The 21,082-nt window shown below is 54.7% G+C and overlaps 2 protein-coding genes across 2 annotated transcripts in view; both read left to right on the forward strand.

Annotated features, from left to right (window-relative positions):
* LOC144952371 (uncharacterized) overlaps window positions 1-21,082 on the forward strand; it is a 217,961-nt gene that overhangs the window by 103,342 nt on the left and 93,537 nt on the right. The window lies entirely within an intron of this gene.
* Window positions 1-21,082, forward strand: part of LOC144952373 (FERM, ARHGEF and pleckstrin domain-containing protein 1-like) — a 57,331-nt gene that overhangs the window by 8,328 nt on the left and 27,921 nt on the right. Inside the window, exons 8-12 of the mRNA XM_078882763.1 lie at window positions 753-1,015; window positions 9,383-9,451; window positions 10,465-10,537; window positions 11,652-12,189; window positions 18,791-18,987. Coding sequence (XP_078738889.1) covers window positions 753-1,015; window positions 9,383-9,451; window positions 10,465-10,537; window positions 11,652-12,189; window positions 18,791-18,987 — 1,140 coding nt within the window. The remainder of the gene's footprint in view (window positions 1-752; window positions 1,016-9,382; window positions 9,452-10,464; window positions 10,538-11,651; window positions 12,190-18,790; window positions 18,988-21,082) is intronic.

Here is a 21,082-nt window from a genome sequence, read left to right on the forward strand (position 1 = left end):
AGAGAGTGTGAGAGTGTGAGAGAGTGTGAGAGAGTGTGAGAGAGTGTGAGGGAGAGAGTGTGAGAGTGAGAGTGTGAGAGTGAGAGAGTGTGAGAGTGAGAGAGTGTGAGAGAGAGAGTGTGAGAGAGTGTGAGAGTGAGAGTGTGAGAGTGAGAGTGTGAGAGTGAGAGAGTGTGAGAGAGAGAGTGTGAGAGAGTGTGAGAGTGAGAGTGTGAGAGTGAGAGTGTGAGAGTGAGAGAGTGTGAGAGTGAGAGAGTGTGAGAGAGAGAGTGTGAGAGAGTGTGAGAGTGAGAGTGTGAGAGTGAGAGTGTGAGAGTGAGAGAGTGTGAGAGAGAGAGTGTGAGAGAGTGTGAGAGTGAGAGTGTGAGAGTGAGAGTGTGAGAGTGAGAGAGTGTGAGAGAGAGAGTGTGAGAGAGTGTGAGAGAGAGAGTGTGAGAGTGAGAGTGTGAGAGTGAGAGTGTGAGAGTGAGAGAGTGTGAGAGAGAGAGTGTGAGAGAGTGTGAGAGAGAGAGTGTGAGAGAGAGAGTGTGAGAGTGTGAGAGAGTGTGAGAGAGTGTGAGAGAGTGTGAGGGAGAGAGTGTGAGAGTGTGAGGGTGTGAGAGAGTGAGAGAGTGTGAGTGAGAATGAGTGTGAGTGTGTGAACTTGTTTCGCTTTCTCCCCACCCCAAACCCCCCCTCCCCCCCTCCCCCCACCCTCCACCCCCCTCCCCCCACCCCCCCACCCCCCACCCCCCCTCCCGTCTCCTCCGCAGGAGTTTGAGTCTTGGTGGAGCAGCGTGGACACGCTGGAGTTCACGCTGCCCGACCGCGACGCCTGCAAGCGCCTGTGGAAGCGCTGCGTGGAGACGCACGCCTTCTTCCGCTCGATGCCTCCCCCCCCCTCCTCCTCCTCCACCACCACCACCACCGCCACCACCGCCACCACCACCACCACCACCACCGCCGCCGCCGCGTCCCGGCGCGACCGCCGACACCGCACGGCACTCTTCGGCCGCGGTTCGGCGTTCCGCTACAGGCGAGAGAGAGAGGGGGAGGGAGATCGCCAGTAGTAGGCCTGGAGCAGAGGTCGCAAACGGGTTTTGATTCCTTACCCCCGTACCTGGCCGCACCAGGGTCGCAAACGGGTACCCGTACCCGTACCCGGCCGTACCTGTACCCTACCCGTACCCTACCCGTACCCGGCCGTACCCGTACCCGGCTGGGTAGGGGTATCGGGTACCTGATTGCGACCTCTGGGATGAAGCCATGTTGCAGGCGCGGGTGGGTTGATTCTAGGAACTTGAATTGCGACCTCTGGGATGAAGCCATGTTGCAGGCGCGGGTGGGTTGATTCGAGGAACTTGAATTGTGAGAAGAGACAAGACGTTGGGAAATGAGTGACAAACGGTGACTCACCTGTGACTCACGGCCTACCCGTACCCGTACCCGGCCGCACCAGGGTCGCAAACGGGTACCCGTACCTGGCCAGGTACACACTACTATACACGACACTACTATACACTACACTATACACTACACTGCTATACACTACACTATACACTACACTGCTATACACTACACTATACACTACACTGCTATACACTACACTATACACTACACTGCTATACACTACACTATACACTACACTGCTATACACTACACTATACACTACACTGCTATACACTACACTATACACTACACTATACACTACACTATACACTACACTATACACTACACTATACACTATACTACTATACACTGCACTATACACTACACTACTATACACTACACTACTATACACTACACTACTATACACTACACTACTATATGTAATGCGGGCGTAAGCGACCTTCCGGAGGTGACGTCACGGGGGGTGGAGTCATGTGACGTGGGGGGAAGGTTCGGGGCCTTAAGCGGGTAAACCGGAAGGGGAAGGCAGTCGGGGTGTGAGCGGAAAAGAGTGAGGCCACGCGGGCAAGTGTGGAGAGGGGGGGGCGCCGACGGCCATCGGGAGCCAACCCCGAAGATAAGAGGAAGCTGCGGAGTGGTGTGCAGCTGCGGAGGAGACAGCCAGGAGGGCTGCGTGTTAGAGGCAGCGGTGTGGCTGCCAGGAGGAGCTGCGGAGAGGGAGAGAGAGGGGGCTGCTTGTTAGAGGCAGCGGTGTGGCTGCCAGGAGGAGCTGCGGGGAGAGAGAGAGAGAGCAAGAAGCTGTGAGAGCTGCGGATGGAGAAGAGCAGCAGCGAGTACAGCCAAGGGGGGCTGTGTGAGAGAAACAGCAGCGGAGCTGCTGTTGTGGATCGGGCCGACATTGGAGTCAGCACCGTGGAGAAGCTACAGAGTAAAGACAGCCGTGTGGGTGTACAGCACGAACCGAATAATAAAGGACACTGAGCCAGACATCGTGGTCCAGTCGTTTATTACACTGGTGTCGGAAGTGCAACGGCATGTCGAAACAAGTGAGGAAGAAAGTTAATCCGGCGCCTGCATCGGCTTCTTCGTCCGACGACGACGAACTCCCCCCAACCACGGATCCTGTTGGGGTGGTGGAGGAGAGCCCGGCTGAGGCGACCACGGGAACGGGAGTGGAGGATGTTGGCGCGGTGGCGGGTCCGTCGACATCATCAGACGCGGATCAACGATGGCAAGCGATGGCGGTACAACTGGAGGCACTTAAGGACGTCCTGGCGCATCTATGCCATCTCGTCGCGCCAGGGACGATGGATGATGCAAGTGGTGCTCCGCGGGCCGCCACGTTGCCTGTCCTGCCGCCGCCATTGCCCACGCGGCAAGAGGCCGCCATTTTGCGCGCTCCGTGGCGCCAAACCGCCATCTTGGCCACGCCGCGGGCCGACGCCATTTTGAATTTGCCATCACAACCACCACCATTGGAAGACGGCGGGAAGAGGAGTCGGAGTCGCCACCTTACAACGGTTAAAGAATTTTCCGTCGGTGGGGACTGGAGCGCGTTCGCCTGCCGCTTCTTGGCGGCGGTACGCACAGCAAGATGGACCGATGCGGAGGCTTTGGAGGTGTTGCCGACTCTCCTGGACGACGAATCTGTCCGATTCTTCCGTTCCATAGCGACCGATAAGAAGGCAACTTTATGTGGTGTTTTTCAAGAAATGGCCGATGCTTATGAGCCACCAGATGATGCGCATCGGCGATTCGCTCAACGACAACGAGCACCAGAGGAGTCGCCCGTGGCGTTCAGGGGTGCGGTGCTGGAGCTGGCCATGGCAGCTTATCCTGAGACGCCACAGGACCTGCTCGAGCCTCTCATATTAGGGAAAATGTTGGAGCTGTCTCGGGATCTAGGGATCCCCATGCCTGTGTGTGGGCATGAGAAGCTAACTTCCCGGATGGCTGCTAAGTGTCTCGATGCGCAATTCAACCTCCGTCGCTGGAAACAAGTGACGGCGTGGACGGGGGGGCCTGTCAAAGAAGGGGAGGCGCTGGGGTGGAACCCTGCGCAGGCCGTCTATGTTCCGGATGACCGGGGCCCTCAACAACTGACGGCCGCCTCCGCTCCATGGACGGGACGCGGCGGGCCGAGACCGCGCGCGGTGCTACCAGAACGGGGCCGTCAGGAGGCGAGGCCTGCGCTTCGGCGCAACGAGGCCGAATGTTTCCGCTGCGGGCGTAGGGGCCACTACGCCAGAGACTGCTGGGCCCGCTTCCCGGCTCCGCCGCAGCAGGAGGCCTCGGCACCGGTCAAGTCGGCTAAAGATCCTCCGAAACAGGCATGTCGGCACGCACCAGACACTCGGCAAGGCTTTCCACCTCACCCACCACCTGTGTTGCGCGATCCTATTGTTGTTGTTAAAGAAAGGCCATCGACGGGGCCTTGTCATTCAGTTACGCAGTGGCGCAAATTGGCACGGAGAGTTGTCGCGGCCGCTACGGGTTCGTCCACTGTACCGGGGTCCATACAAGGTGTGGACGTGCGCATTTTGGTTGACTCGGGGGCGTCTGCGACTATTATATCGGATGTCATTTTCCATCTGTTGGGCATTCCGTCGGGGGCTGTGCGTCCGGTTTATGGGTCGTGCGTCGCTGCGAACGGGGGTAGCATGGGTATCGTGGGTCAGGTGGATGCTAAGATATCTATTGGGGATGTGTCGGCCTCGGGTGTTGTGTTGATATCGAGATCTTTGGCGGTTCCTTGTTTGTTAGGCACCGATTTTTTGGCTAAGATGCCCATTTTGATCAAAATCAATGAGAATTGTATTGAACTGCCGGGGGGCCGTCAAATCTCGTTTCTGCCGTCGCCCTGGGGGCGACCTGCTTCGGCCGTACAAGTGCAGGCGCTGTCCGTCGCATCTGTGGACATCCCACCTGGTACACAGATGCTTATACCCTTGCGGTATCGGAAGCCCCTGCCTGATCGGCTAGGAGCAGTAGGGGTCTTGTTGTCACCGTCCGCCACGATAACAACCGGGTTGGCGTTAGTGGGGGCACAGACCATCGTCCGGCCGGATCAATTACCATTTTTACAGGTGCTTAATGCGGGGGGGGAAAACGTCCGTGTCCCGGCCGGTACGGTTGTGGCACATGCCACTACGGCGTTTGCGACCCATGATTGTCCACATTGCCGGGGTCTGTTGCTGCTGACTCTCCCCTGCCTGCGTCCATTGATCTCGCTAGAGCGCCTGTCGTACCTGTTCCAGACAGGCCGGCCGTGACATTGCGGGGGACGAGGGGCCCTGCTCGGAGGACGCCTGCCAGGTCTGCGGGACCTTCGAGCCCTGCAGCCCTTCCGACCCAGCTGCGGGCACGGTCACAGGACAAGCCCAAGACTAACTCTTTAGGGACACGGGACGTCGGTGGACCTCCAGATGCGACAGGGGGATTACCCCCTGTCATTCCTCGACTTTCATCGCGTTCCCGTTCTGCGAGTGGGCCGCCGACCGTCCGGGACGGGCCGGCGACCCGCACACGTTCCAAATCGCTTACGTTTCGTTGATTGTTGCTGTCTTGTTATTTTTTTCTTACAGTTGTATTTATTGCATGCTTTTGTACGTTCGTTGATGTTAATTGCGTTGTTGTTGTTCTTGCTGTTACATAATATGCTTAGTGTCATCATGGGACCTCCTTTGCCAGTACCAAAATATACCAATAGGGTTTTTCCCCTTTTTTCTGGCAACAAAACTGACACCTTTTGCAAGGAATCATGTCTACATTAACCGCAATACTTGCAGTCAAATGCAAACAAAAACACAATACTCTGGTAATTTATGCATTGTCTTTGAAACTGATTGGTCCACACCAGAGACAGCTTTCTTTGGAGCCTCGTCTCATATGGTGTTCGACCAGATGACGCCAAAAGGCGCACAGTTCAAGACAACGCACTACCAGAGTAATAAGGGCTCGGGGTAAGCAGCTACATCATGGGACCTCCTTTGCCAGTACCAAAATATACCAATAGGGTTTTTCCCCTTTTTTCTGGCAACAAAACTGACACCTTTTGCAAGGAATCATGTCTACATTAACCGCAATACTTGCAGTCAAATGCAAACAAAAACACAATACTCTGGTAATTTAAGCATTGACTTTGAAACTGATTGGTCCACACCAGAGACAGCTTTCTTTGGAGCCTCGTCTCATATGGTGTTCGACCAGATGACGCCAAAAGGCGCACAGTTCAAGACAACGCACTACCAGAGTAATAAGGTGTCAGTTTTGTTGCCAGAAAAAAGGGGAAAAACCCTATTGGTATATTTTGGTACTGGCAAAGGAGGTCCCATGATGTAGCTGCTTACCCCGAGCCCTTATTACTCTGGTAGTGCGTTGTCTTGAACTGTGCGCCTTTTGGCGTCATCTGGTCGAACACCATATGAGACGAGGCTCCAAAGAAAGCTGTCTCTGGTGTGGACCAATCAGTTTCAAAGACAATGCATAAATTACCAGAGTATTGTGTTTTTGTTTGCATTTGACTGCAAGTATTGCGGTTAATGTAGACATGATTCCTTGCAAAAGGTGTCAGTTTTGTTGCCAGAAAAAAGGGGAAAAACCCTATTGGTATATTTTGGTACTGGCAAAGGAGGTCCCATGATGTAGCTGCTTACCCCGAGCCCTTATTACTCTGGTAGTGCGTTGTCTTGAACTGTGCGCCTTTTGGCGTCATCTGGTCGAACACCATATGAGACGAGGCTCCAAAGAAAGCTGTCTCTGGTGTGGACCAATCAGTTTCAAAGACAATGCATAAATTACCAGAGTATTGTGTTTTTGTTTGCATTTGACTGCAAGTATTGCGGTTAATGTAGACATGATTCCTTGCAAAAGGTGTCAGTTTTGTTGCCAGAAAAAAGGGGAAAAACCCTATTGGTATATTTTGGTACTGGCAAAGGAGGTCCCATGATGTAGCTGCTTACCCCGAGCCCTTATTACTCTGGTAGTGCGTTGTCTTGAACTGTGCGCCTTTTGGCGTCATCTGGTCGAACACCATATGAGACGAGGCTCCAAAGAAAGCTGTCTCTGGTGTGGACCAATCAGTTTCAAAGACAATGCATAAATTACCAGAGTATTGTGTTTTTGTTTGCATTTGACTGCAAGTATTGCGGTTAATGTAGACATGATTCCTTGCAAAAGGTGTCAGTTTTGTTGCCAGAAAAAAGGGGAAAAACCCTATTGGTATATTTTGGTACTGGCAAAGGAGGTCCCATGATGTAGCTGCTTACCCCGAGCCCTTATTACTCTGGTAGTGCGTTGTCTTGAACTGTGCGCCTTTTGGCGTCATCTGGTCGAACACCATATGAGACGAGGCTCCAAAGAAAGCTGTCTCTGGTGTGGACCAATCAGTTTCAAAGACAATGCATAAATTACCAGAGTATTGTGTTTTTGTTTGCATTTGACTGCAAGTATTGCGGTTAATGTAGACATGATTCCTTGCAAAAGGTGTCAGTTTTGTTGCCAGAAAAAAGGGGAAAAACCCTATTGGTATATTTTGGTACTGGCAAAGGAGGTCCCATGATGTAGCTGCTTACCCCGAGCCCTTATTACTCTGGTAGTGCGTTGTCTTGAACTGTGCGCCTTTTGGCGTCATCTGGTCGAACACCATATGAGACGAGGCTCCAAAGAAAGCTGTCTCTGGTGTGGACCAATCAGTTTCAAAGACAATGCATAAATTACCAGAGTATTGTGTTTTTGTTTGCATTTGACTGCAAGTATTGCGGTTAATGTAGACATGATTCCTTGCAAAAGGTGTCAGTTTTGTTGCCAGAAAAAAGGGGAAAAACCCTATTGGTATATTTTGGTACTGGCAAAGGAGGTCCCATGATGTAGCTGCTTACCCCGAGCCCTTATTACTCTGGTAGTGCGTTGTCTTGAACTGTGCGCCTTTTGGCGTCATCTGGTCGAACACCATATGAGACGAGGCTCCAAAGAAAGCTGTCTCTGGTGTGGACCAATCAGTTTCAAAGACAATGCATAAATTACCAGAGTATTGTGTTTTTGTTTGCATTTGACTGCAAGTATTGCGGTTAATGTAGACATGATTCCTTGCAAAAGGTGTCAGTTTTGTTGCCAGAAAAAAGGGGAAAAACCCTATTGGTATATTTTGGTACTGGCAAAGGAGGTCCCATGATGTAGCTGCTTACCCCGAGCCCTTATTACTCTGGTAGTGCGTTGTCTTGAACTGTGCGCCTTTTGGCGTCATCTGGTCGAACACCATATGAGACGAGGCTCCAAAGAAAGCTGTCTCTGGTGTGGACCAATCAGTTTCAAAGACAATGCATAAATTACCAGAGTATTGTGTTTTTGTTTGCATTTGACTGCAAGTATTGCGGTTAATGTAGACATGATTCCTTGCAAAAGGTGTCAGTTTTGTTGCCAGAAAAAAGGGGAAAAACCCTATTGGTATGCTTAGTGTCCTTTAGGGGGGGAAGCTCGGTTCGCCGCATTACGATTTGCTATTGGTCAGCCGAGGTCGGCTGGGATTTTTCTACGGGGGAGGGTGGTGTAATGCGGGCGTAAGCGACCTTCCGGAGGTGACGTCACGGGGGGTGGAGTCATGTGACGTGGGGGGAAGGTTCGGGGCCTTAAGCGGGTAAACCGGAAGGGGAAGGCAGTCGGGGTGTGAGCGGAAAAGAGTGAGGCCACGCGGGCAAGTGTGGAGAGGGGGGGGCGCCGACGGCCATCGGGAGCCAACCCCGAAGATAAGAGGAAGCTGCGGAGTGGTGTGCAGCTGCAGAGGAGACAGCCAGGGGGCTGCGTGTTAGAGGCAGCGGTGTGGCTGCCAGGAGGAGCTGCGGAGAGGGAGAGAGAGGGGGCTGCTTGTTAGAGGCAGCGGTGTGGCTGCCAGGAGGAGCTGCGGGGAGAGAGAGAGAGCAAGAAGCTGTGAGAGCTGCGGATGGAGAAGAGCAGCAGCGAGTACAGCCAAGGGGGGCTGTGTGAGAGAAACAGCAGCGGAGCTGCTGTTGTGGATCGGGCCGACATTGGAGTCAGCACCGTGGAGAAGCTACAGAGTAAAGACAGCCGTGTGGGTGTACAGCACGAACCGAATAATAAAGGACACTGAGCCAGACATCGTGGTCCAGTCGTTTATTACATATACACTACACTACTATACACTACTATACACTACACTACTATACACTACTATACACTACACTACTATACACTACACTATACACTACACTACTATACACTACACTATACACTATACACTACTATACACTACACTATACACTACACTGCTATACACTACACTACTATACACTACACTATACACTACACTACTATACACTACACTACTATACACTACTATACACTACACTACTATACACTACATTATACACTATACACTATACTATACACTGCTATACACTACACTATACACTGCACTGTTATACACTACACTGCTATACATTACACTATACACTGCTATACACTGCTATACACTATACACTACACTATACACTACACTATACACTATACTATACACTACTATACACTACACTATACACTACTAAACACTGCACTATACACTACACTATACGCTACACTACTATACACTACACTATACACTACACTATACACTACACTACACACTACTTTTTTCCTCCTTTCCACATCCTTCACGATGGACACACACACACACACCGCGCGCTCCGATGTGTTTTGGCCGTGCGGGTCCAGAGCACGTGACTTCTTGTTTGTTCCGCGTAGTTCTCCGTGACTTGCTCGCCTTTTTTTTCTTCTTTACGTTTTGCACCTCCGATCGTTGTTGGGGATGTTGTCGTCGTCGTTGTTGTTGCTGCTGTGGTTGCGTTGTTGACAAAGCATCGCACAAAGGCACGATACGATTGTTGCGCCGGGTTCGCTGCTGGACTTGACGCTGGCCACCAGTCCGGCTCTTGACTTTCGTGTCCTCTCCCCCACCCCCCCCCCCACCTCTGCAACTCAGCGGGCGGACACAGCAGCAGTTGATAGAACATGTCAAGCAGAATGGGCTCAAGCAGACTGCCTTCACCAGGTAGGCGATTGTGCGTGCGTGTGTGTGTGTGTGTGCGTGTCATGCCCTCCCTTCTCCATGCTCGTGAAACGTGGACCCCCTCTAATGGAACATCTGCTCCGGTTAGAAACATTCAGGCTGGCGGGCCAAACGATCCATCCTGGGTTTAGCCTGCAGGCTGGATCGTGCGAGGAGCTCACAAATCCTTGAGAGATCTGGACACGGTCCCATCGGTGAGCTCCTCCGGCCAGGCGAGGAGGCTGCGTTGGCTGGTTCACGGAGCCCGCATGGCCCAGTAGTCACCGCATGGCCCAGTGGCTTCTGTTTGGCCGCCATGCTGGGACCTCCATTGTAGGGCCCTCTGTCGTGGGGACCTCCGTCGTGGGGCCCCTCCGTCGTGGGGACCTCCGTCGTGGGACCTCCGTCGTGGGGCCCCTCCGTCGTGGGGCCCCTCCGTCGTGGGGCTCCTCCGTCGTGGGAACCTCCGTCGTGGGGGCCTCCATCGTGAGGACCTCCGTCGTGGGGACCTCCGTCGTGGGGACCTCCGTCGTGGGGACCTCCGTCGTGGGGACCTCCGTCGTGGGGCCCCTCCGTCGTGGGGCCCCTCCGTCGTGGGGCCCCTCCGTCGTGGGGACCTCCATCGTGGGACCTCCCTTGCCAGTCTCAAAATATAAGAATATGCTTTGACCTTTCTGGCAAATAAAAGATGTTTAAACACCAAACGGAAGCCCCCCCCTTGCTACGAATCGTGTCGCTGCGCGGCGAACCTGCCAACCAAACCGGAACGCGCCCCGGCGAAGGCGATGGCGTCGCCTGTGGCACCTGATTGGTCCACGCCGCTGGGGGCGGCAGCTTTTAAATCCCGACCCTCGGTTGGGTCGTGGGCCGTTGAGGCGCGGCGAGTGTCCGCGTGCGTGCCCCGACCCCTGACCCCCCCACCCCCGAGCCCCCCCTGACCCCCCCCGACCCCCCCACCCCCCCACCCCCCCCCGATCTCCTTTTGACCCCCCCCCCCTTCTCTCCACCCCCTCTAGAAAACATCACGTCCCTCCTCGACGCAGCGTCTCAGTCCAGGCGCCGCAGATGTGCCTGCCGTTGACCGCACAGGTGACGAGCTCGCACGTGGTGGTCTCCACGCACCACCACCACCACCCACCACCATCATCATCACACACCACCACCACCACCCACCACACCACCACCACTACCGCACACCACCCACACACTACCGCACACCACCCACACACCACCACCACCACCCACCACACCACCACCACCGCCACCACGAGCACCCACCACCATCATCATCACACACTACCACCACCACCCACCACACCACCACCACCACCGCCACCACCAGCACACAGGTGACGAGCTCGCACGTGGTGGTCTCCACACACCACCACCACCACCACCCACCACCATCATCATCACACACCACCACCACCACACACGCCACCACCATCATCATCACACACCACCACCACCACCCACCCACCACACCACCGCCACCACCAGCACACAGGTGACGAGCTCGCACGTGGTGGTCTCCACACACCACCACCACTACCACCCACCACCATCATCATCACACACCACCACCACCACCCACCACACCACCACCGCCACCACCAGCACACACCACTACCGCACACCACTACCACACACCACCATCATCATCACACACCACACCACCACCACACACCATCACCACACACGCCACCACCACACACCACCACCACAACACACCACCACCACACACCACCACCACCACCACCAACACACACCAACACCACACATCACCACCACCACCACCCACACACCACCACCACCACCACCATCACCACGCACCACCACCACCACCCCACACCACCACCACCACACACCACCACACACCACCACGCACCACCATCACCACCACCACACACCCCCAGTGGCGATGTTTACTACACACTGCGAATGAAGCACTGAATGAATGACAATCACTGAATGAATAACTCGGCGATTGAATCATTCTGCGAATGAATCGCTCAGCGAATCACTCACTCAATGAATGAACCACGCAATGAATCACCGAATGAATCACTCGGCGAATGAACCGCTCAGCGAGTCACTCGCCGAACGAATCGCTCAAGGAATGAGTCTCCCGGTAAATGAATCGCTCATTGCATGAATCGCCGAAATTAATCGCTGATTGAATCGTCGAATGATTCGAGTGCAGAGTTCAAGTTCCTCGTACGGGGCGCTGCTCCTCTCCTCCCCGCATCTCCACTTGGTCGACGCCGACAACGTCACCGGCATCACCGGCATCACCGCCGGCAACGTCGGCAACGTCGGCAACGCCGGCTCCCGGCCCGGCTCACCGTCGTCGCCGGCTCTCGCCTCCTCGCCGCACTGCCCTCCTCACCATCAGCATCGTCACCACCTGCCCCACCACCACCACCTTCAACAGCAGCAGCATCAACAACAACAGCAGCATCACCAGCAACAACAACAACATCAACAACAGCAGCATCAACAACAACGACAACAACAGCAGCAGCATCACCAGCAACATCAACAACAGCAGCATCAACAACAGCAGCATCAACAACAACAGCAGCGCGGCACTGCGGGGCGACTGACGCCGGGCGACTCTGGCGAGGTGGACGACGGAGCGAGGAGGGGCAGCGGCGCCCTCCGCGCGTCGCCATCGTCGGCCTCCTCCTCCTCATCGTCGTCGTCGTCGTCCGACGGAGTTCCGTCACCGGCCGGGAGAGGTGAGCCAGCGGCCCACGTCACCAACACCTCCTCCCCGCACGACAATGTCGTCTCGCCGAGCGAAGGTGGCGTTGATGGTGGTGGTGGCGGTGGTGGTGGCGGTGGTGGTGGTGGCGGTGATGGTGGCGGTGGTGGTGGTGGCGGTGGTGGTGGTGGCGGTGGTGGTGGTGGCGGTGGTGGTGGCGGCGGTGGTGGTGGCGGCGATGGTGGTGGCGGTGATGGTGGTGGCGGTGATGGTGGTGGCGGTGATGGTGTTTTCCGCTCCTCCATCTGTGCACGGTACCGCTTGGCTAACTGTGGGGATGGCGGCCGTGATGGCGGTTGCGGCGGTTGTGGCGGTTGTGGCGGTGGTTGTGGCGGTGGTGGCGGTGGTTGTGGCGGTTACGGTGATTGTGGCGCCGTCGACCGCTCCATCTCCCGCCGGTACCGCTTGCCGAACACCGAGCGCGATGTTGACGACGACCTGGACGCCGGCGGTGACGGTCGCGGTGCCCGTCGCTGCACCTCCCATCGCTACCACTTACCGGACGACTACGAGGGCGACGACGACGTCGACGCCGGGGCCGACGGCACCGTCGCTTCCGACGTCACCTCGTCGCGAGGCGACGGACTGCTGGCCGATCGATCGTGGCCCAGCTCCTTCGACGACGACGACGACGACGAGGAGGAGGAGGCGGCCGTTGACGACGACGACGACGACGGTGTCACCATGACGACGATGATGTTGATGATGAGGAGCGCGGGGTGGGTGACCGCGGCCCCCCACCCACCTCCCCCCCCGCTCCCCGCGGACTCCCCCTCCTGCTCGCTCCTCAACTTCCCCGCGTCGTCCGAACGATCCTTCCCGGCGGCCTTCCCTGAGGCCTTCCCTGAGGCCCTCCCTGAGGCCTTCCCTGAGGCCTTCCCGGCGTCGTTCCCTGAGGCCTTCCCTGAGGCCTTCCCTGAGGCCTTCCCTGAGGCCTTCCCGGCGTCGTTCCCTGAGGCCTTCCCTGAGGCCTTCCCGGCGTCGTTCCCTGAGGCCCTCCCTGAGGCCTTCCCTGAGGCCTTCCCGGCGTCGTTCCCTGAGGCCTTCCCTGAGGCCTTCCCTGAGGCCTTCCCTGAGGCCTTCCCTGAGGCCTTCCCTGAGGCCTTCCCGGCGTCGTTCCCGGCCTTCGGCGTCTCCCGCGGCTTCGACCTCCTGCTCGCCAACTCGGACCGTTGCTCGTCAAGCGCCCGGTCTTACGACGACGACGACGACTACGAGGTGGACGACGAGGTGGACGACACGGACGACTACGACACGGACGACGCGGGCGACGGCGGCGGCGGCCTGCCGCCCTGGGCTCTCGAGGCTTCGGGCGGCGACCCGCTGGGGGTCGGAGGTCGGGTCGCCCGCTCTGCCTCCCCCACGTCGCCTCGCTGACGTCAGCGCTTGGCCCCCACCCCCCACCACCCCCCCCCCGCAGACTGTGGTGGGCATCCCCCAGGGGGCAAGGGGAGGGGCACCTTTGTCTTTGTGCGCGTCGCACGAGGTTGCCTGTGTCCGCGTGTGGTTTTGTACGGTTTTGTTTTTGTTTGTTTGTTAGAACGGACGACGCCAAAGTCGCTTTTGACAATAAACACGCCGTCGCCTCTACAGCGGGGTGTCACACGTGGTGTCAGATGGTTGGGTGGGTGGCTGGCTGCATGGGTGGGTGGGTGGGTGGCTGCATGGGTGGGTCGCTGGATGGGTTGGGTGGCTGGCTGGGTGGTTGGGTGGTTGGGTGGCTGCATGGGTGGGTGGCTGGATGGGTTGGGTGGCTGGCTGGGTGGTTGGGTGGTTGGGTGGCTGCATGGGTGGGTGGCTGGATGGGTTGGGTGGCTGGCTGGGTGGTTGGGTGGCTGGGTGGATGGGTGGGTGGGTGCCAGGTTGGGTGGCTGGCTGGGTGGTTGGGTGGCTGGGTGGATGGGTTGGGTGGCTGGCTGGGTGGCTGGGTGGATGGGTGGGTGGGTGCCTGGTTGGGTGCCTGTGTGGGTGGGTGGTTGGGTGGCTGAATGGGTGGCTGGATGGGTTGAGTGGCTGGCTGGTTGGTTGGGTGGCTGGTTGGATGGGTGGGTGGTTGGATGGCTGAATGGGTGGGTGGCTGGATGGGTGGGTGGTTTGGTGGCTGGGTGGGTGCCTGGTTGGGTGGGTGGTTGGGTGGTTGGGTGGCTGGGTGGGGTGGTTGGGTGGCTGGGTGGCTGAATGGGTGGCTGGGTGGCTGGGTGGGTGGGTGGTTGGGTGGCTGAATGGGTGGGAGGCTGGATGGGTGGATGGGTGGTTTGGTGGGTGGGTGGGGTGGTTGGGTGGCTGGGTGGCTGGGTGGCTGGGTGGGTGGGTGGTTGGGTGGCTGAATGGGTGGGAGGCTGGATGAGTGGGTGGGTGGTTTGGTGGGTGGGTATCTGTGTCCACCCAACTGCATCATCGTCCTCATCGTCATCATCTCCCTGTGAGTCGCACCGCTACCGCCTCGTCCAGACAGAGACGGCTACCGCTCACGCGACGTCCACGCTGCGTGAGGGGTTGATGGTGGCGATGATGATGGCGGTGGTGTTGGTGATGATGATGGCGGTGGTGGTGATGATGGCGGTGGTGGTGATGCCGGTGGTGGTGATGATGGCGGTGGTGTTGGTGATGATGATGGCGGTGGTGGTGATGATGGCGGTGATGGTGATGATGGTGGTGATGGTGATGATGATGGCGGTGGTGGTGATGATGGCGGTGATGGTGATGATGGTGGTGGTGGTGATGATGATGGTGGTGATGGTGATGATGATGGCGGTGGTGATGATGATGATGGTGGTGGTGATGATGATGGCGGTGGTGGTGATGATGGCGGTGGTGGTGATGATGATGGCGGTGATGGTGATGATGGTGGTGGTGGTGATGATGGCGGTGATGGTGATGATGATGATGGTGGTGGTGATGATTGCGGTGATGGTGATGATGGTGGTGTTGGTGATGATGATGGCGGTGATGGTGATGATGGTGGTGGTGGTGATGATGATGGTGGTGGTGGTGATGATGATGGCGGTGGTGGTGATGATGGCGGTGGTGGTGATGATGGCGGTGGTGGTGATGATGATGGCGGTGATGGTGATGATGGTGGTGGTGATGATGATGGCGGTGGTGATGATGATGGCGGTGGTGATGATGATGGCGGTGGTGATGATGATGGCGGTGGTGGTGATGATGGCGGTGATGGTGATGATGGTGGTGGTGGTGGTGATGATGATGGTGGCGGTGGTGATGATGATGGTGGTGGTGATGATGATGGCGGTGATGGTGATGATGGTGGTGGTGGTGATGATGATGGTGGTGGTGGTGATGATGATGGTGGTGGTGGTGATGATGATGGCGGTGGTGATGATGATGGCGGTGGTGATGATGATGGTGGTGGCGATGATGATGGCGGTGGTGGTGATGATGGCGGTGGTGGTGATGATGGCGGTGATGATGATGGTGGTGCTGGTGATGATGATGGCGGTGGTGATGATGATGGTGGTGGCGATGATGATGGCGGTGGTGGTGATGATGGCGGTGGTGGTGATGATGATGGCGGTGGTGATGATGATGGTGGTGGCGATGATGATGGCGGTGGTGGTGATGATGGCGGTGGTGGTGATGATGGCGGTGATGATGATGGTGGTGCTGGTGATGATGATGGCGGTGGTGATGATGATGGTGGTGGCGATGATGATGGCGGTGGTGGTGATGATGGCGGTGGTGGTGATGATGATGGCGGTGGTGATGATGATGGTGGTGGCGATGATGATGGCGGTGGTGGTGATGATGGCGGTGGTGGTGATGATGGCGGTGATGGTGATGATGGTGGTGGTGGTGGTGATGATGATGGCGGTGGTGATGATGATGGCGGTGGTGATGATGATGGCGGTGGTGATGATGATGGCGGTGGTGGTGATGATGGCGGTGATGGTGATGATGGCGGTGGTGGTGATGATGATGGTGGTGGTGATGATGGTGGTGGTGGTGGTGATGATGATGGCGGTGGTGGTGATGATGGCGGTGATGGTGATGATGGTGGTGGTGGTGATGATGATGGCGGTGGTGGTGATGATGGCGGTGATGGTGATGATGGTGGTGGTGGTGATGATGATGGCGGTGGTGGTGATGATGGCGGTGATGGTGATGATGGTGGTGGTGATGATGATGATGGCGGTGGTGGTGATGAGTGCGGTGATGGTGATGATGGCGGTGATGGTGATGATGGTGGTGGTGATGATGATGGCGGTGGTGATGATGATGGCGGTGGTGATGATGATGGCGGTGGTGGTGATGATGGCAGTGATGGTGATGATGGTGGTGGTGATGATGATGGCGATGGTGGTGATGATGGCGGTGATGGTGATGATGGTGGTGGTGGTGATGATGATGGTGGTGGTGATGATGGCGGTGGTGATGATGATGGTGGTCGTGATGATGATGGCGGTGGTGGTGATGATGGCGGTGATGGTGATAATGGTGGTGATGATGATGGCGGTGGTGACGATGATGGTGGTGGTGATGATGATGGTGGTGGTGGTGATGATGATGGCGGTGGTGATGATGGTGGTGGTGATGATGGTGGTGGTGGTGATGATGGTGGTGGTGGTGGTGATGATGATGGTGGTGGTGATGATGATGGCAGTGGTGGTGATGATGGCGGTGATGGTGATGATGGTGGTGGTGGTGATGATGATGGCGGTGGTGATGATGATGGTGGTGATGATGATGGTGGTGGTGATGATGGTGGTGGTGATGATGGTGGTGGTGGTGATGATGGTGGTGGTGGTGGTGATGATGGTGGTGGTGATGATGGTGGTGGTGGTGGTGATGATGATGGTGGTGGTGATGATGATGGCAGTGGTGGTGATGATGGCGGTGATGGTGATGATGGTGGTGGTGGTGATGATGATGGCGGTGGTGATGATGATGGTGGTGATGATGATGGTGGTGGTGATGATGGTGGTGGTGATGATGGTGGTGGTGGTGATGATGGTGGTGGTGGTGATGATGGTGGTGGTGGTGATGATGATGGTGGTGATGATGATGGTGGGTGGTGATGATGGTGGTGGTGATGATGGTGGTGGTGGTGATGATGGTGGTGGTGGTGATGATGGTGGTGGTGGTGACGATGGCGGTGATGGTGATGATGGTGGTGGTGATGATGGTGGTGGTGATGATGATGATGGTGGTGATGATGATGGTGGTGGTGATGATGGTGGTGGTGATGATGGTGGTGGTGGTGATGATGGTGGTGGTGATGATGGTGGTGGTGATGATGGTGGTGGTGGTGGTGATGATGATGGCAGTGGTGGTGATGATGGCGGTGATGGTGATGATGGTGGTGGTGGTGATGATGATGGCGGTGGTGATGATGATGGTGGTGATGATGATGGTGGTGGTGATGATGGTGGTGGTGATGATGGTGGTGGTGGTGATGATGGTGGTGGTGGTGATGATGGTGGTGGTGATGATGGTGGTGGTGGTGGTGATGATGATGGTGGTGGTGATGATGATGGCAGTGGTGGTGATGATGGCGGTGATGGTGATGATGGTGGTGGTGGTGATGATGATGGCGGTGGTGATGATGATGGTGGTGATGATGATGGTGGTGGTGATGATGGTGGTGGTGATGATGGTGGTGGTGGTGATGATGGTGGTGGTGGTGATGATGGTGGTGGTGGTGATGATGATGGTGGTGATGATGATGGTGGGTGGTGATGATGGTGGTGGTGATGATGGTGGTGGTGGTGATGATGGTGGTGGTGGTGATGATGGTGGTGGTGGTGACGATGGCGGTGATGGTGATGATGGTGGTGGTGATGATGGTGGTGGTGATGATGATGATGGTGGTGATGATGATGGTGGTGGTGATGATGGTGGTGGTGATGATGGTGGTGGTGGTGATGATGGTGGTGGTGGTGATGATGGTGGTGGTGATGATGGTGGTGGTGGTGGTGATGATGATGGTGGTGGTGATGATGATGGCAGTGGTGGTGATGATGGCGGTGATGGTGATGATGGTGGTGGTGGTGATGATGATGGCGGTGGTGATGATGATGGTGGTGATGATGATGATGGTGGTGGTGATGATGGTGGTGGTGATGATGGTGGTGGTGGTGATGATGGTGGTGGTGATGATGATGGTGGTGATGATGATGGTGGGTGGTGATGATGGTGGTGGTGATGATGGTGGTGGTGGTGATGATGGTGGTGGTGGTGATGATGGTGGTGGTGGTGATAGTGTTGACGTTAATCTGGGCCCTGGTTCCCAACTCAACCCGAACTCTCCACGCCATCCCCACACACGGAGACGCGTCCCTCCCCTCCCGTCCTCTTCTCCCACTCCCCTCCCCTCCCCCTCCCGCCCCCCTCCTGTCCCCCTCCTGTCCCCCTTCTGTCTCCGTGTCTTTCTCCGTGTCTCCCTCCTGTCTCCTGTCCCCCTCCCGTCCCCCTCCCATCTCCTGTCCCTGTCCCCCTCCGTGTCTCTCCGTGTCTCTCCGTGTCTCTCTCCCTGTCTCCCTGTCTCTCTCCCTCTCTCTCCCTGTCTCTCTCCGTGTCTCTCTCCCTGTCTCCCTGTCTCTCTCCCTGTCTCTCAGCGGGTCGCTGGCCGGTGGCCGTGTCTCCGCCGCGTGTCTCCGCCGCGTCCCCGGGGCGTGGGGACGACGTCTCCGCGTCGTCGTCCCCCCCCCCGTCGCTCTCGCCGTGCCTCAGCGACGTGAGCGGCTGCAGCTCCCGCACGGACGAAGACGCCGGAGGAGCCCCCGCCGTTGGAGGTGGTGGGGGGCATCGCAAGGTGGGTGGGCGATGATGGTCAGCGTCACTACCACCACGAACAGCAGCGTCATCACAAACATCATCATCACAAACATCATCACTGTCATCGTCACTAACATCATCATCACTGTCATCGTCACTAACATCATCATCACTAACATCACCGTCACTAACAGCATCACTAACATCATCATCACTGTCATCGTCACTCACATCATCATCACTAACATCATCATCACTATGATCATCATCATCACTAACATCATCATCACTATCATCACAAACATCACTTACATCACAAACATCACTTACATCACAAACATCACTTACATCACAATCATCACTAACATCATCGTCACTGACATCATCATCACTAACATCATCATCACTAACATCATCATCACTAACATCATCATCACTATCATCATCATCACTAACATCATCGTCACTGACATCATCATCACTAACATCATCATCACTAACATCATCATCACTAACATCATCATCACTATCATCATCATCACTAACATCATCGTCACTGACATCATCATCACTAACATCATCATCACTAACATCATCATCACTAACATCATCATCACTATCATCATCATCACTAACATCATCGTCACTGACATCATCATCACTAACATCATCATCACTAACATCATCATCACTAACATCATCATCACTATCATCATCATCACTAACATCATCGTCACTGACATCATCATCACTAACATCATCATCACTAACATCATCATCACTATCATCATCATCACTAACATCATCATCACTAACATCATCATCACTAACATCATCATCACTAACATCATCATCACTAACATCATCATCACTAACATCATCATCACTAACATCATCACTAACATCATCATCACTAACATCATCATCACTAACATCATCATCACTAACATCATCATCACTAACATCATCATCACTAACATCATCACTAACATCATCATCACTAACATCATCATCACTATCATCATCATCACTAACATCATCATCACTAACATCATCATCACTAACATCATCATCACTAACATCATCATCACTAACATCATCATCACTAACATCATCATCACTAACAGCGTCACTACCACCACGAACAGCAGCGTCATCACAAACATCAACATCACAAACATCAACATCACTGTCATCGTCACTCACATCATCACTAACATCATCATCACTAACATCATCATCACTAACATCATCATCACTAACATCATCATCACAAACATCATCGTCACTGTCATCGTCACTAACATCATCATCACAAACATCATCACTAACATCATCATCACTAACATCATCATCACTAACATCATCGTCACTGTCATCGTCACTAACATCATCATCACAAACATCATCACTAACATCATCATCACTAACATCATCATCACTGTCATCGTCACTAACATCATCATCACTAACATCATCATCACAAACATCATCATCACAAACATCATCACTAACATCATCATCACAAACATCATCATCACTGTCATCGTCACTAACATCATCGTCACTAACATCATCATCACTAACATCATCATCACTAACATCATCATCACTAACATCATCATCACTAACATCATCACAAACATCATCACTAACATCATCATCACTAACATCATCATCACTAACATCATCATCACTGTCATCGTCACTAACATCATCATCACTAACATCATCACTAACATCATCATCACTAACATCATCATCACTAACATCATCACTAACATCATCATCACTAACATCATCATCACTAACATCATCATCACTAACATCATCATCACTAACATCAACATCACTAACATCATCACTAACATCATCATCACTAACATCATCATCACTAACATCATCATCACTAACATCATCACTAACATCATCACTAACATCATCATCACAAACATCGTCACTAACATCATCATCACGAACATCATCATCACTAACATCATCATCACAAACATCATCACTAACATCATCATCACAAACATCATCACTAACATCATCATCACTAACATCATCATCACTGTCATCGTCACTAACATCATCATCACAAACATCATCACTAACATCATCATCACTAA

The sequence above is a fragment of the Lampetra fluviatilis genome, chromosome 67 (assembly GCF_964198595.1).
Source record: "Lampetra fluviatilis chromosome 67, kcLamFluv1.1, whole genome shotgun sequence".
Taxonomy (NCBI): Eukaryota; Metazoa; Chordata; class Hyperoartia; order Petromyzontiformes; family Petromyzontidae; genus Lampetra; species Lampetra fluviatilis.